Below are 18,016 nucleotides of genomic sequence, written 5' to 3' on the forward strand. Positions count from 1 at the left end.
GCAATTGCTCTCTTTGCCTGTCCACCTGGTAAGCTTGCGTTTTGGCAATATATATTACTTGTTAGTTGTAGCTTGCTGTATCAGGCTTTTTGGTGACATCAAAACAAAAACGTTGTTTGTTGTAGCTTACTGTATCAGGCTTTTTGGTGACATCAAAATAAAAAACACAGTTTTTTGTTTTGTCACCAATACTTCTTTTCGCTTCACAAATATGCCCCAGCTTTTAGTTTCAAATTTCATCAGTAGTATTTTGGATTTTACAAGGAAGTGTAAGGGAAATCAAGGTAAATTATTATTATTATTTTTTAAAAAGATTTGTAAGACAAAAGTGCCCTCAAGAGGTGGAGAAAAAATCTAGAGTTTGTTTTGGATTACTTATCTAGAAGACTAAAAACAGTTTTCAAAATTTAAAATGTACAAAACAGTTTCATCTATCAAGAGAACTACAAGTATTAAATAAGGTTGATTTCAAATTTTTTTTTTGTTCTAACTCAATTTTTCTTTTTTAATTTAAGAAAACTACTCAAATGAATTTTCAAACTATTTTTCTTTTTAGTTCTTTGAAACTTTAAAATAAAAACTACTTTAAAATTGATCCAAACATGCCCGAATTACTATGGTCAATTGTAGTTTTTTTTTTTTTTTTTCTCAATTGTAAATTATAACTATTAAATAATTAGTGTATTTTTTAAAATATATAAGAAAATTGTTGAAATGTTTTTCAATTGAAAATTAATGTTATTATTGTAGAGAATAAATTAAAACTTTTATCAACATGTGTAGGTGACTGCACACGTTGATAAATGTATTCTATTTTTTAAATTTATAATGGGTAAAAGTTACATGATTTGAAAAAGAAAGTTTATGACCAAAGTAAAATTATACTTTATTAAAAAGAATGAAAACACAAATGAGGAAAAATTTAAAAGGAAGTCAGGTAATTTAGATGAAAATCAGGGGTATTCTGGTGAAATATCATATCACACGCGTATATATAACAACACTCAAGTGGCCTCCTAGTCCCACCAGCCCTCTGTGAGTGAGTGTCTACCATTTGCGCATTCCTCTCTTATCAGTTCTGCGGAGGAAACAAAACCTGAGAAAATGGCTCTGAAGCTCAATCTCCTCACTTTTCAATCCCAGAAGTACCCTTCTTTCGCTCTTCCACCGGTGGCCAGTCTCAGATCTCCCAAGGTCATGATGGCTTCCACCCTCAGTTCTGGCTCCAAGTGAGATTTTCCCCCTGATTTTCACTTTCTTTTCCAGACCCACAACTTCTGTTTTCTTGTGAATTATGTTTTGATCTTATAAGAATTTGGTGTTACTTTGCTGTTTTTGATCTGGGTTTTTGTTTTTTTAACTATAATTTGGCATTGGAATGGTTTAATCTACTTGGGTTTTTGTGATCTTAATGTAATTGTGCATTAATCCCTGTTTCGTCATATGGGTCTCTCAATCTTACTGGTAGGAGTCTCTCTCTCGCTTATCCTCTCTCATTCTACACACAAAAACACAAACTTTTGGTGAACTCATGGTGTGAATTCATATATTAAATCTTGAGGGGTATTTATTTATTTATTTTTGTGCTATTTGATGAAGAGAAGATTTTATAAATGTATGTATATGTTTTTAATTCTATAACATCATGTTTATTCTTCTCCAGAAAGCGTTGCTTATGTATTTTTTGTTTGTTTGTTTTTGATTCCATGATTCGATTGATGCATGCAACTAGGGTTTTTGTTTAAATGCTTTGAATTATTTATTTTAATTTTATTTGCTTGTTTATTTCTTATATATTATGACCTTTCATTTATTTTAAAAAATTTCACGGTTATAATGGGTCTAGCTTTTGTTTTCTTTCTTTGGATTTAGTGGATTTTGGTTTATGTTCATGAGTTTCTGTTTGTCCTTTTCAGCTACTTAGATATGTAGGTGGTTAGGATTTTTACAAGTACTCATTTACTAGTAATTATTTAGGTCCATTAAAGCATTTTTTATGTCAATGGTTGTTTATAATTGTTGAGACTTGGGTTTGAAGATTAGAAGTTTATTGATTTCGGCCGGATAGTTTATTGTCCTCATTTAATATAAGTTGACCCCAACAGATGCATGTGTGATCTTTGGCTGCTCCATTCATCTACTTGTTGGGTGAATATTGCATCAAAAAATTCTTTTTGAAAACAATTTGTTATTAAAATAATTTGTGTGTTTTTTTTTTTTTTCTCTTATTTCTTCATTTATAGATTAAACTCCTTTAATTTTCAAAGCTCGGATTTGATATCATTGGATTATTTATTTATTATTGTTTATTAATATTTTTTAATGTTTTTTTTTTATATTTATTATTATTAATAAAATTGCAGTATGTGGTTTATTAAGTAGGTACATGATCCCCTTTTCTGTTTCCTTATTGTTTTTAATGGTAAAAAAGGATTTGTGTATCTGGAAGCTTTTCAATGCGTGTTGTTTCTGTGTAAAGATGACCCGGCAAGGCCAACACATTGGTTTATGAATGGATTATATTTACCTGATTTCAAATATAATCCATTCACAAGCCCTTAAATATATTGGTTTAATTACTTTTTGTTGGTTGCTTTCATTTATATTTCTCACCTGTATTTAAACTGGTTTGAAAATTTCAAGCTCAGATAGCATATTGGTGAATTTATTAGAAAAACTGCAAATTCAAGTATGCAACATAGTCCTGATAATTTATCATATTCTCTCTCTAACACATACATTAGCTACATTGTTTTAGGTAGTCAATCATTGACTTTATTCTAACTTGTAGCTGTAGGTCATGTTTGTAAGGACTCAGATCTTTTCTTTTTTATGCACTTTTGTTCCCTTCTCCGCCTTCTTGTTTTTGGTAGTTATCAGCCAGCTACTTTGTGTTGTCCTGTTTTACATTGATTTATACCTTTTATTAGCAGTTTCTGCCGTACCTTCAAATAAAAAATTATTTTTCCTCCCTAAGTTGATTGTTCCATCTAGTTTTTCCCCCCCTATCCTGTCACCTTCACTGTGCTTGTCCCTTGTGAAAGTTCATCCTATGGTTGTGATAATCTGTTAAAAGACCAGTTTATTATTGTGATTAGGAATTGTGACAGTCTGTCTAATTTGGCAATTAATACTGATGAGATCTATTTATATGACAAGTTGGTGAGCAATCATTTGCTTTCTAAGCAATAGTTGCCATCTAATTTCTTTTTTTAGTTGTTGTTAGTTGGATTGTAAAGTCCCGTCTTCATAACATTTCTTTTGATTGAGCAAAAAATTGGGTAAAAAATTGGAGACAAAAAAGAAAAGGAAAAAGCAACTTCTCTAAATGAGTTGTCCATTCATCAGGTGTGGATTCTGTGGGCATGTGGTTGCATATCCAGTTAGATGTAAGTTTAGTACTGGGCAGTTAGTGCATGATAATTTAGGGGTGGGAATAATTGATATGATATGCTAACACGATTCGAATACGACACGGGATAAGTGGATTTGGGTTTGGCTTAATCGTATTCATGTCAAACTAAATTGACATGCTAATGAAACGTGTCGATTTTTTTTTGACTTGCCTACACGTTTATAACCTAATTAGACCCATTTAACTAAACACATAGGATAAATGTGTCGGGTTCATGTTTGAAATGATCCTCATAGTATGGAATTTTAATTAAACGTGCCTTGTCGTTTCGTGTTGTGCCAGGTCTTGATCCTTTTAGTTGTGCGGGTCGTGTCATGTTACTTGTTTAATAATCGCGTCGTGTTCATGTTTGTGTTTGTCCATATCATAGGATACCCATGTCATGACACGACACCAAAACACAAATTGCCACCCCTATATGATATCAAACTTGCATAAGTATCTCATTAAGGAGATTGTATTTGGCCCCTCTGAGATTTTTGCATAATCCAAATGCAATAGTCAGCGAAACTTGGTTGGTTTATTTTGTAAACTGTGTTTGTGTATCAGCTGTCCAGCATGCCCTCCAAATTTAATAGATTCACATCTTCACAAATCAAATTTTCCATTGAAATAGAAGGCACAGCTACTGAATGTCCTGGCTAGATATCCTGCTCTTGGTTGTCAATTCATAAAGGACTACTTTTTTTTTTTTTTTTTTTTTTTTTGTTTTTTCATCTGGAAGTTCTGTTTTGATGTCATTTAAGTTATTTAACCAAGTCGGAATCATATTGGGTGCCAATATGTAAACAAAGACATCTAAACCCCTAAATTCAAAATGATCTCATCGCATCTTCTTAGGTTATCTGAGGACTTGAGCTCCTGTAACTTATCTACAGCTCCAATGAAGTGATTTAAGGAAAAGTGATGATGAGGCCTAAGAGCAAAGTTTATCCTGTTGATGACTTTTTCCTATAACCAGCTAATATCCTTTTCCTTTTTTATTTGTTTCTTGTCATCAAATCTGCATGTCTTAGTGTCTCAAGGTTCAACAGTAAAATTGAATCTAAAAATAAAAAACCTATCTCACCACTCCTTGATTGTATAGTTCACTGAACTTGGCATTTTCTGTGTACCCTGAACATCTTCAAAATTTGGTCTTGATTAGGACATAAACAAGAAATCAGAAATTTTGTTGAGCTTGGATTTTCATTTGATCGGGTATGCTATTTAAATCATCAGATCAATGAAAAAGAAGATAAGATCTCCTGCATATATATTTTATACTATTATATTTTCATATACTTGTTTGGATCGCTGTCATGATATTTCTGTAAGGTAATGTGCTTGGCATGTGTTTATAAGTATTAGATGTGATGTAACTCCTAAGAACAAAAAGGACATGACTATGTGCACTTGTAAGTAGTGGAACCCTACATCTGCAGAAGATATGGTGACAATAGGAGCCAATAAATATATTTGAATAATTGAATTAATTGAGATTACTTATAGGCAATATGTGATTATATTGATTGGAATTGATTATACACCAGTGTCTTTGCCTTGCTGTGACCTATGAGGTTCTAAGCATCTAATCTCAGTTGCTTCTGTTTTCTTTAGGGAGGTTGAGAATCTCAAGAAGCCCTTTAGTCCTCCCCGTGAGGTTCATGTTCAAGTAACCCATTCCATGCCACCCCAGAAGATTGAGATCTTCAAATCTCTGGAGGGTTGGGCTGAGCAGAACATATTGGTTCACCTGAAGCCAGTGGAAAAATGTTGGCAACCACAGGAATTTCTTCCAGATCCTGCTTCTGATGGATTTCATGATCAAGTCAAGGAACTAAGGGAGAGGGCAAAGGAGATCCCTGATGATTACTTTGTTGTTTTGGTTGGTGATATGATCACGGAAGAAGCCCTTCCAACATACCAAACAATGCTTAATACCCTAGATGGTGTTCGAGATGAAACGGGGGCGAGCCCTACTTCTTGGGCAGTTTGGACAAGGGCCTGGACTGCTGAAGAAAACAGGCATGGTGACCTTCTCAATAAGTATCTTTACCTATCTGGACGAGTTGACATGAGGCAAATTGAGAAGACAATTCAGTATCTGATTGGGTCAGGAATGGTGAGATCCTTGCTGCATGTGCTTTACATTTATGTTTCTGTGCATTTTTACTGTCATGTTTCTTATTTTTCAAATTTGGTTATTCAGTACTTACCAGTAAGAAAAAAGAAAAGCAAGCATGATTTTGGTTAGCTGTAAAATAGATCTAAGAAATAGTTGGATACCAGCTACACTTGTAAACTTTGTTGCAAGAAGATGCTTTAAATTATGCAAATACCTATGAACAGTTTCACTTTCTAGATTATAGGGCAGCGCTCCAACTAAGAATTGTATCTAGTTTTCTGATCCAATCATTGTTCAAATTTCTAGGAGCAGCAGTCTTTCTTGTTGAATACATATACACATCAATATGTACTATCACACATACATGTATAAAGGCACATATACAAACTAGTTTACTACTTTATAATAATATTATCTTTATTATGCTGCTCCAACTGTTTTCTGTCTGATTTTTTAATATTACATTGCCATTGGTTGGTATTTCAAGGCAATGCAACTTTATTCCTAGAGCCCTCCATTTATTTGTGTTGCCGGGTACAATTCTTCTGAAGAAGTTTAAAGATTATATATGTATGCATGTATGTATGTATATATTTATGTATTAAATCTAAACAGTGAGCGGTTTTTTATTTTCCTTTAGTAACTGTTTATTTTTATTTTATTTTTAGTTTTTGTTTATATATATATATATATTATTTTTAAATGTTAAGGATGCAAGTAATTTACATATTTTGTTTTTGTTGGGTTTGTGATATGAACTTGTAATGTATATTCATTGTTATGAAATGGATTTAGACTAGGCTGCCTGCAGCTCTCCGATCCTGATCCTGATCCTATTTGAATGCATGAAAGTTCTCTCAAATTCCAGATTTGCTTTTTACATCACAAATTATTGATATGGTGTATGGGCTCTTTACTTTTGGTATCTATCAGAATGATTTGCTAGTTCAAATTTTGATTTCCCTCTCCGTTTACAATGTCTTTTAATAGGATCCCCGGACTGAGAACAATCCCTATCTTGGATTTATCTACACTTCGTTCCAAGAACGGGCAACTTTTATCTCGCATGGGAACACTGCTAGACATGCCAAGGATCACGGGGACCCGCAGCTGGCTAAAATTTGTGGCACAATTGCCTCAGATGAGAAGCGCCATGAAACTGCTTACATTAAGATTGTGGAGAAGCTCTTCGAGATCGATCCTGATGGGACCGTCCTTGCTTTTGCAGACATGATGAGAAAAAAAATCTCTATGCCAGCCCACTTGATGTATGATGGCCGTGATGACAACCTTTTCGAGCACTTTTCAGCTGTTGCTCAGCGGCTCGAAGTTTACACTGCTAGAGACTATGCAGATATACTGGAATTTTTGGTTACCAAATGGAAAGTGGAAGAGCTAACTGGACTTTCTGCAGATGGGCGAAAAGCTCAGGACTATGTTTGTGGGTTACCTCCGAGAATTAGGAGGCTGGAGGAGAGAGCTCAAGGAAGGGCGAAGGAAGGACCCACCATTAAATTTAGCTGGATATATGACAGAGAAGTTAAGCTCTGAGTGCATGATGTATCCAGAAACTAAGTTTCGTGCTCCAACAAGTCTCTCCTCACATAATGTAGGTAAAAGTTTTGAGTTGGTAGTATTTGCAATTCCATTTTATTGTGCTTGTTTTGGGATGAGATTTTGTTCGGACTTGTTTCATGAGCTGTAGATACGTTTTTTTTTCCCTTCTTCCTTGCATGGTATCGTTTGATCTTCATGTAGGGGCATATGTAGTTTCAATTTCAGTGTTATTTGGATGGTCTATTGCCTGAGTTTGTTTTTTCAATTTATGCTTGTGACTGTAAACAGATTATCAATTCCAAGGCCATTGTAACAATGATGGTCCCTTGTGGTGCAACTTAAGTAGCACTTCTCTCTTGCATAATGTTCAATTTTTGGTCTTGTTTGAAGGAATTTTCAGTTTTGAAAAGAAAATTTTAGTATGTTAACAAGGAGCAGAATGAGATGTCAACACATGAGGACATCTGAGATGTGTAAAAGAAAGCATATATTGGAGGTGCCTTTTACTATATTATTCCTTCTGCTAAGTTCTATATGAATACGTAATTAAGGAATGTTAACGAAGTTGACATTTGAAAGTACGAGTTTATAGTACAAATTCTTTTGAATCAGGTCAAGAATGGTGTCCGAACTCGCCCGGTTTTGAAGTTCAAAGTTTCCCTATGTGAACTTTCTTTTGTAGATGAGGAAAGGTGAACAGTGACTCGTTTTAAACTTGAATTTATGTGCGTTATAAAAGTATATTGATCTTGCCATCTTACAACTAGATTAGGTGGGAAGGGATCAATTTTTTGGCTATGGACTTATACTGGTTTATCATTTTGCAACATGCTTAGTCTTTCATAAGAAAAGCATACAAGTAAACTTTTTTCTATTCTTTGGGAAATGACAAAACTATGCTCTAGAATATGTGTGACAATTGAGTTGATGGATTTCAAATGTCCTTTAAGAGCATAAGTTGGATTTGTTATCTTTTATTAATAAAATTGAAGTGGTATCAACCGTATTTAAATGAGCATTTATTTGCATTACTTTCTTACTTATGCGTATAGCAAAAGTGAAGAAATTGGATGAATATTACCAACTTTTCTTTTCTTAGTTGGTATTTACACATGCTTATCTCTTCTGAGATTTGAACTCCAAAAGGAGGTAAAAGGTCACTGGTCCGTTAGTAATATTACCAACTTATTATCACGAGTGTCGAAACTTCCATGAAAGCCTTGATTATGAACTATGAAGAAATATATTCGACTAAGTAACCAGCTATTCTTCCATGAAAGCCTTGATTATGAACTATGAAGAAATATATTCGATTATGAAGAAATATATTTGACTGAGTGACCGTTCTTAAGCTTAAGTTTGAATTGTAGTGTGTGATAATAGAACTTGAAGCAATAAGAAAATCCAACACATTAACTTTAGCCTTCGGAGTTTGATTTCGTGACTTGAAGCATTGATAATGGAATTGTTCATGAGGATATTTTTTTGTGCTAATGCGACAATGACTCTAATCCTATATATAATATATATATATATATTTTGTTCTGACAAAAAAAGTAAAAGAGTACAGACACAAGAAGTCGGTGAAATATGACTTGGGTTGGGCACTTGATGCTTAAAAGTCCCACATCGAAAAGGAGAAGGAAACAGGAGGAGAAGAGTAGCATATAAAATGAAGGGTGGGTGGGTGCTTTGAAATTTAAAAGGGTCAGTTGGCTAATTATGCCACGCTCGTCCTTTGCGATGAGTGCTGTATGGCTATCAAGACATATGGCTGACATAATTTGTGGACTTTTATAGGGTTGGCTCCTTTGGCCGACCCTCCGTTTTTAGTTTTTAATAATTAATTGTCTGTTGGAGTTTTTAATAATTGTTTTTAATAAATAATAATTAGTTTATAATAATTAAAACGTCTTTAAGGGCTAAACTAAGTAAAAATTATTTTTATTATTTTACCTGGTACATTTAAGGGTGCATAATGGGCAAGGCCGGCCGGAGCCAGTTGGGCTTTTAGCTGTTAAGAGAGATGGGCCGGACTGGGTTTCAAGACATTTTAGAAAATCCAAGAGTGACTCTTATGGCTTGGGATAGCGTCCTTGAAATGGAATAGAGTGCAGGCTTGGAAGGTTTATCTCATTAATACATAAGAGAAAAAAAAAAAAAAAATTCTTATGGAGATCGAAGAATCTCTAGTTCTTTTATTAATTTATTTTTTTTTTTTGAAAAAGAAATTTTGAATGGTTTGAAATTTTTAGTCAATAATTTTAAGAGAAAATTTACTAAATTTAATGTGACAAAGTACAACGAGTTTAAAAGGGATGCAATGGATATTTTACCCAAGTCCAGACTCTATAATAAATCAATGTAAAAACAAAAACGACATAAAACAACACCAACTTAATTATTTTGTAAACATGTGTATGGCGTCCAAACTGGACCAGTTTTGAATTTCAAGTTATTTCCTTTTGTAGAAGAGGGTGGACAAAATGTTTAAAAGACTCATTTTAAACTTGAATTTATGCGTGTAATAAACTATACTGAGTTTGCCATCTTATAACTAAATTAAAGTCTTGAAACTTGTAATCATCCATGGAGGGCTTTTTTTATTTTTTTTATTTATTATTTTATTTTATTTTTATATTTTTTTTTGCTAGAAAAATAATTGGCGGGCATAAAAAGCAAGATGAATGGGGGAGCCTAAGGGCTCCACATCCACACAACTATCACTACTCTTTTATCATGGTTTTTTCATTTTGGAGAGTGATATATTTTATTCTTTAACAACTGACAAACTACACGAAGAATATGTCACAACATGGATTGAGAATTTCTTTTGAGAGCATAAGTTATTTTTATTAACAATTATCAATTGTGTTCAAATAAATAATTTTTATTAACAATTATCAATTGTGTTCAAATAAGTATTTTTTCGCGTGACATTGATAATCACATTTTTTTTACCCATGCATATAGCCATTCCATTTGAATGAATATTAGCATATAATAACATTGAAGTCTTTCTTGCTTATGAATTAAAGAGGGAGATACTAACTTTTGATAATTTAGCCAATGTTTTTTTTTTATATATTCTATTTATCACTAATTTATTATTAAGTTTATGAAATAGTGGAGGAAACCAAAAAAAAAATAATATAAAATGACTCATCGCAAAATAGAAGATATCATAAGCAGAGTGAAGATATCATCCAGTATTTTGTTTGATTAAAACCTCCCTAATTTGAAAGCTATATTTCAATTTTTAATGTAAAGTGGGGTTTGATTTGATTGTTTTTTATAGAAAGGTTGTTAGGACAAACTATGAAGAAGTGTTACTGGGATTGATAAAAGATAAGAAAAATGAAATACTTTATTTGGAATGGAATAGATAGAATACTTAGTGCGTTTAATTTTGATTTTCATTTCACTTATGGTTGATTTTCATTTCAATTATAGAATCTTTCCTGCGCAAGTTGCCCTCAATAGATCATAAATTCATAATTCATAATTTATTTTGTGGTTTTGAGCGTTTCACTTTTATTTTATTAAATATTGCATAGGTTCAGTTTCAATTTGGTGTTACTTCAAATGCTCTATATATATTTTAAAGTACCAATTCTCTAATTCATAATGAGCCAAAAATAAAAATCAAATTAAACCAACTGTTGTGTCATGGACATGACATGCCAAAAAAATTATTATACTAATGTAACCCTGGAATGTCAACCAATTTATATTCTTTCCGGGTAAAGGGAGACAAAGTGACCAGGGACGAGGCAAGATGAAAGGTAAGTGGGGGCAAAAATAAATTTTGTGGGGGCAATTGTGCATTTTTTTAGTAATTTTAGTAGGGGCAAATGTAATATTTTATGAGTATATTACTGAAAATGACTAAATCATAAAGGTCAAATATTAAAAAAAATAAAAATTCTGGGGGCAATTGCCCTCACACGCTTGAATGTGCATCCATCCCTGAAAGTGACCGTTTCACTTAACTTTGAATCTAAGTATGCAACAAGCTTACTTAAACTCGGTGAGTTTTCTCAACTACACAAAATTATTTTCCAAATATCTTGAGTTGGTTATGTGAATTCTGTTAGCTAGATAAATGATAGAGAAAAGTTAAGCTCCGAGTATATAACCTATTCAAAAACCAAGTTTATTTATTTTTTATTTATTCAAAAACTAAGTTTAAAACCAATTTTATTTATTTATTTTTAATTCAAAAATTGGACGAACATTTTGATGGTGCAAAATTTGCTCATTTCTAAATCAACACACTTAATTAAAGGAGCGTTAACTATAGAGATACAATTTGATCTTTGAAAGTAGAGTTTGGAGTACAAGTTGTTTTGAATCTGGACTTTTATGATGTCCAAATTCGTCCATTTTGAAGTTTAAAGTATCTCTATACAAACTCTATTTTGTAGGTGGGAAGGGTGGACAAGATGAGAGTTCTTCAACTTGAATGGAAGTATGTAATAAACGTATGCAAAGTTTGCCAACTTAGATGCGATGAAGGTGGATACAGAAGTGAAATTAAGAGAGTGCCATATCGAGATGGATTCTTTGGAGAGTAAGCACCTAACATTGTTTTGAATCTGTACTTTTATGATGTCCAAACTCGTCCATTTTGAAGTTTAAAGTGTCTCTACATAAACTCAATTTTGTAGGTGAGAAGGGTGGGTGGACAAACTAGAGTAAATTGAAGTATTGAAAGATGTAATTATATTAATTAGGGGCTTAAATGCGAAGAAGGTGGATATGATCAATTGTGAAATTAAGAGTATGCGATAAGTTTGAGAGAGTAAACACCTAACATTGAGTTATGATGTATTAGGTCACTTGGGTTATGGAAATGAAGATTTATTTATTTATTTTTATATTTTTTTCTTGCGAATATTATAATTGTTTATCATTTTGCACTGTGAAATAGTAGGAAATTTTTGGTCATTCACAAGAAAATTATGACACGTAATACGGCTTAATATGCTCTGTTCTTTGGAAAACGACAGCTTTAGAATATTTGATACATGAGTTACTGTTTTGCAAATGTCTTTTAAGTGGATTGATGGACAATTATTAATAAAATTAAATTATTAATTAGGTTCAAATGAGCAATTTTTGCATGACATTAATCGTCACAACTTCTTTCCCCTATAAGTGTAGCATTTGATTTGGATGAACATTAGCAAAATATTATCATGAAAACTTTTGATAGGTTTGCTTATAAATTGATGAGGGATAAAGTAAAATTTTGATGATATTTACCTAAAAGAATTTAGTTACGCAATGCCTTCTATTAATTCATTACTAATATATTAATAATTTGATGAAAAATTGGAGGAAATTTAAAAAAAAGAAAAAAAATTCTAAAAACTAATACTAGTAGAAAACTACTCACTTTTTAATAAGTTGATGGTATAATGGTCATATGCAATTTCAGTTGATATTTTCAATTTTCCACACACAAATATCAAATAATCGTAACTTAGTCAAAGGTAATACAAATACTTATCGAAGAAAAAAAAAAAAAATACAAATACATGTTTGTGTTACACACGTAATCTATATTTATTTTTTTGGGTTAAATTGTTCTTAATTTTTTTTTTTTTTTATTAATTCAAGAAATAGTTAACTAAATTAAGCAATTAAAATTTAATAAAATTTGGTAAAAGGTAAAATATTTTAATTTTTTAAATTTATATCAGACAATACATTAAAAATGATTTGGATTGTCATTAAATTTTCGAATTCACATTTCCTAATGGATTTTGAATCCACTATTCCAGATCGAAATCTTTAAATTGGCTAAAATTCAATTCATTTCATTTCAAACCTTTTCCCATCAGGTGCAAGTAATTAAGCTAATTAGTAACGTTTCTAATAGTTAGACTGATCTATGATAAAATCTTGTTTTTGTCCATGTTGACTTGTTTATTCTATTATTTTTGCCCAATGAAAAGACGACAAGTGGCGAGTTCCAGTAAGCTTGCCATAGTGGATTAGTACTCTAATTATCCAAAAGAGGAAGGTGTGACATGGAATTACTGATCTGGTCTACCAATAAAGAAGAGGTATGTGGCGAGTTCCAATGGAACTTGCCACGCCGGATCGCAACTCTGATAGAATTTCCTTTAGAATATTAAAACTACGTGGTTTCATTTGGAAACAAAGACTGATTGGTCAACTTAAATTCCACTACGTGAAATTGTTGATTAAAAGAAAGTGGTGAGTCCTGGTAGGATTTACCAACTTTAAATACAATGTCCTAAAAGGATAGAAAGGTGGCACAGAGTCACTACCATAAATGTAACCTCATATAAATATTCAAGTTAAGGCCCATCCAACCAATGGTTTATTAACACATGGCGAGTTCTACTGAGCTTACCATGGTGTTAGCCACGATAGATCAATTCTTTTAAGAGTTGGTTTTATTGAAGATTCATGGAAAATTCTATTTTTAGAGGAATAATGATAGGGAGACTGATGAATTAATCCCGAATAAGTATCAAATCTGACATGTTTTTGTCTATCTCATCTACTTAAATAGTTTCCAAAAATAATTGTTTGACACGTGATAAGAATGACCAACCACGTCAAATTCGATACTAATTTGATGATTCATTTTCGGTTCCCCTATCATTACTTTTTTTAGAGAATACCAATTAAATGGATATTTTCTATTTAATTATGAAATCAGGGTTGACTAAGCAAGACGTGGGGCTGGATTTTCTCCTAAAATCCATGAGGCTTCAACAACTACTTCTGACTAAATCAAACAATGTAGTTATTTACAAGGGTAGTGGGAGTGATGTTTCCAAAAATGAAGAATATAAATATAGCCCACGATAAATAAAGGAGTTGCTGAAGGAAGCCACGAGGCCATAAACTCTGAACCCGGAAGGAAAATCTCAAGAAGTGAAGTTATAGGAATTGAGGATGCCAGTCCATGATGAGAAGGACACTGAAATTAAGGAGTCCATGGCATCATGAAGTCTAAAAACGAAAGGAAAGTCTAATTGAGGGACGTTACTAAAATTAAGGAAACGTGGGTGCAGAAGAAAAAAGGGATGATTTATATTTGTGCATATATATATGTATATATTCGTATCAGATACAACCCACAACGCCATGGAAGGAAAAGACTCCTAAAATCATGGGATACTTGGCCAAATATAATCACGTCGGTTGAAAGTGGTGGAACTTCACAGGGGAACTACCACTAACCGGGGGAAGTTATCAAAGATCATGGGTGACAAGGCTTGAAGTCCTTGTTCAAAGGCAAAAAAGACCCTTTGAAGGTGGTCATTCCAGACATTTGTACAATCGCCTGATCCATACAAATTTCCAACTGGATTACTGTTAGGATATCTACTTTGGAACTACTGCAGTTCCTGGTACGCCCGCATACCCACACTATTCTATCCTATCCACATTCCACACAATCCGGAGAGCGGAACGAGCGCTTTTTCGCGAGCCGAACATGACTAATCAGGTTTAAACATTATAATCATTCTTGAAAACTATTTAAAATTGAATTGGGTTCCTACCTAAATTTAGCAAAGAGGATCTTAATAAAAGGACGTGTTTTTTTTTTTTTTTTTTGGATAATTAACATATTTTCTTCAATTAAACAACAAAATATGTAACATAAATTAGTACATAGAATAAAAAAAGTAAAGCTTTAATGTATTTGGAATTGGAATACGAATGATGCAAACAACATAGACATGACTTGAATGTAAATGACTGCGGCGTGAATGAAAGAAGGAAGCTAGCTACATAGATATGACTATAATTGAAAATGAAGTGCAAATAAATAGAGTTGTGTTGTATTATTTGATTATTGGGATATAAGTTTGTCCAAACTTTAGTTAATATATTTAGCTACTTTGAGTTCGCGAGTATTATGAATTTCATTACTATAATCTTAATTACCAAAAGTGTATGACATAAACATATTGTATTAAGGTAGCTTTTTATAATTTTAACCGTAGAGATACAAGTTAACCTTTGAAAGTAAGAGTCGAGGACAAATTAGTTTGAATCAGGACCTGCATGGTGTCCAAACTTGCCCAATTTTGAGGTTTAAAAGTTTCCGTATGTAAACTTTCTTCAGTAGATGTGGAAGGGTCAACAAAGTGACTTGTTTTAAACTTGAATTTATGTATGTAAGAAAAGTATACTGAGCTTGCCATCTTAGAACTAGATTAAAGAGAATTGAAGTATCGAAACATGTAATCAGCCATGGGGGCCAATTTTTTTTTTTTTTTTGATTTTGAATTCATCGTGATTTATCATTTTGCACAATGAAAGAGTACATTGTCTTTCGACAGAAAAACCTAACATGTAATACAAAGTAATTCGTTCCATCTCTTCTTTTGGAAATGGGACAAACTATAACCTCAACGGGTTGGCGCGCTCAAGTGGTGAAGCTGTGGGTCTTAGTACTTTAGGAAGTATTAAATCTCAGGTTCAAATTCTTACGAGTAAGATCAATTTTTTAGGGTTACGATTGCGAATATGGTTAGAGCTTTACTCGATTAATGTGTAAGAATCTGTAAGATTATTTATTAATTGTGTGGCCCACATGTTTTGGACATGTGATACATTTCATTAATTAGTGATTAAGTAAATAGGTATCAGATTAATATTATATTATTTGGTCAACCTATAAATTACTTTTATGGTAATTAATTATTGGAGAAGTGTTTTCCTATTTATTCCTTACTTTGATGGAAAGTGGAATTAAGGTTACTAAAAAGAAAAACTGGTCCTCTCTCTGCCTTTATAAAAGTGTATATTCCCATTAATTATGTACGTTAATGATACAACACGTAAAAGTTTTATGTGTACAAAAGGCCAAGAGAGAGAAACCAGTTTTCACGCTTTGTCTATTGATCGGAGTTGCAGTTTAGTTCGTGGTTAAATGATCTGGACGTTGGACTTAATCTTAACAAGGTTTGATATTATGAATCAAGGTATTTATATCTAACTAGTATTTATTTATGCATTATAGACTATGTGAAAATAATGAAGTTCTAAGATTATGGGATTCATATTTATTTGTTATGAATGGCTTAATACGAATAATTAAAGTTTTCATGTGGTATCAGAGCTTATGGTTTATGAACTCATTATTTTTCTTTAATGTTGCATAAATAATATTTAAATTTATATCTCAAAGTGAAAGTGATTTGGTTTGAGATAGATATATAATCATGTATGTAGTTGTTGCCCATATAATATTTAAAAATAATATTAAATAATTTATTTTTTTTCTTTTAGAATCGACATATATATAAAGCATGTGTTTTGATTGGTCTATGAAACAATTAATGGGTGTTGAGGCTACTATCGTAGAATTTATGCTTTGGTCAGTATGTGTTGTAGTTTATTAACTGATTACACACTGTGTTATACTTCATGTATTGATAAAGAAAATAATAATAAAAAATATATATATAATTGAAATCAATGATGCACGAATTACATGTTCATGAATACTCACCTTTATCATTGATTTTCCGCAACATGTTTATCTAATGGTTTATGATTCAAAGATTCTGTATTTAATTATTATTATTTTTATTATCTGAAAATCAATGTGTATTGATTTATTTTGTTACAAATTTAAATTTCTTGAATGATGTGTGTCTAGAAATTTAATTTTGTAGGACATGTAAATAAATTATTGTATTTTATACCCAAACATATATACATGATGGAGAATCAATTTTAGATTGATTCAATTATGATATTCAAGTAAAAAAATAAAAAAATTATATATTTTATTAGGTATATAAAGTAAAAAAAAAAAAAAGATTTATTGAATTTTTGGACTATTAAATTTCTGAGATCAAACTTACCTATATTTAGATCGATCAGTATGAGTATGTGTGTATTATGTTAAATAGATAACTTAATGATGAATTAATCACTGTCTAATTTAATATTCATCTTATGTGAAGATTAGAAGCTACTAAAATGGCCCAATCATAATGATTGATGAATATTAATTTTTGTAGTAGACATAATTAATCATAAATTTGCTACTAACTAATTTAATAATCATATTATGTAATGGTTGGTAGCTAGCAAAGTGGCCCATCCATAATGGTTGGTGAATATTAATTTTAGTGGTAGACATAATTGCACTATTTCATGAATTATGATGCTTATGATTTTATGAACATTAAGGGATTATATGTATTTTTTGTGATACCCCCGGATTTCTGGATGCGGGTTGGCCAGGCCCACGCCCGATTACCCGAGGATATCAAAACAATTAGCAATTTAATGAACACAGAATACAATATAGAAAACAAGAATGAATAAAATTTTGCTGAAAAGAACCTAGAATGATAATCCAATAATTGAAAACCTCAGAATAAATAATTTCATTGATAATTAAAACTATTTTGATACAATTGATCCACCACGTAATGATAAATCGTTCTCCAATTTATACAACTCGAGAATCCATCTAGTGGACCCCTAAAATATCCAATGGTACTCAAAAGACTGGAACAAAACCCAAGTCTTAACATGAAATAAAATCCTACACCATCAGTAGAGTGAATAACTGTATCTGCTCAGCACGATCAAGCTCTACAGCCAAGAACTGACGAACACCTGAAAAAAATAATAAAAGGGTGGGTCAGGCCCACGAGCAAGTTCTAATCTAACTGCAATCCATACAGTGACCCGATACGCAGATACACCATAGATACCTCACAATATCTATCTAGTCTATACATATATATATCCACACTATGGGACCTTCACTAATCTACAGTAGAGATCTCAACCTGAATAGAAGGCAACATGCGAATACGCACCCAAAGGTGGGCATGAGTACCTAAACCTAACAGGGTACACCCAACCTACTATAACCAGCTACACATCCACTGTATATACGCACCCTAACCAACAAG

At 32.1% G+C, this 18,016-nt stretch overlaps 1 protein-coding gene and 1 non-coding gene across 2 annotated transcripts; both read left to right on the forward strand.

Moving 5' to 3' along the window:
* The first annotated feature begins 1,030 nt into the window (after nucleotides 1–1,030).
* On the forward strand, nucleotides 1,031–7,416 carry LOC132302409 (stearoyl-[acyl-carrier-protein] 9-desaturase, chloroplastic). Its single transcript, XM_059799248.1, has 3 exons — nucleotides 1,031–1,229; nucleotides 5,015–5,519; nucleotides 6,513–7,416. The coding sequence occupies exons 1-3, from the start codon at nucleotides 1,105–1,107 to the stop codon at nucleotides 7,071–7,073; spliced, it is 1,191 nt and encodes a 396-aa protein (XP_059655231.1). The 5' UTR covers nucleotides 1,031–1,104; the 3' UTR covers nucleotides 7,074–7,416.
* A 1,363-nt stretch (nucleotides 7,417–8,779) lies between these two features.
* On the forward strand, nucleotides 8,780–8,905 carry LOC132284535 (U11 spliceosomal RNA). The gene has a single exon (XR_009472307.1). It is a non-coding gene; the product is annotated as a U11 spliceosomal RNA (small nuclear RNA).
* The last annotated feature ends 9,111 nt before the right edge of the window (nucleotides 8,906–18,016 follow it).

Source organism: Cornus florida, unplaced genomic scaffold (assembly GCF_030987335.1).
Source record: "Cornus florida cultivar Cherokee Brave unplaced genomic scaffold, ASM3098733v1 CherokeeBrave_3.0.0_Hap2_Chr01, whole genome shotgun sequence".
Classification (NCBI taxonomy): Eukaryota; Viridiplantae; Streptophyta; class Magnoliopsida; order Cornales; family Cornaceae; genus Cornus; species Cornus florida.

Bases quoted from the DNA above. Each gene is read 5' to 3' on its own strand.
- LOC132302409 (XM_059799248.1), top strand. From the start codon at position 1,105: ATGGCTCTGAAGCTCAATCTCCTCACTTTTCAATCCCAGAAGTACCCT. The intron at 1,230-5,014 runs GTGAGATTTTCC...TGTTTTCTTTAG, and splicing joins ACCCTCAGTTCTGGCTCCAA to GGAGGTTGAGAATCTCAAGA. The intron at 5,520-6,512 runs GTGAGATCCTTG...GTCTTTTAATAG, and splicing joins ATCTGATTGGGTCAGGAATG to GATCCCCGGACTGAGAACAA.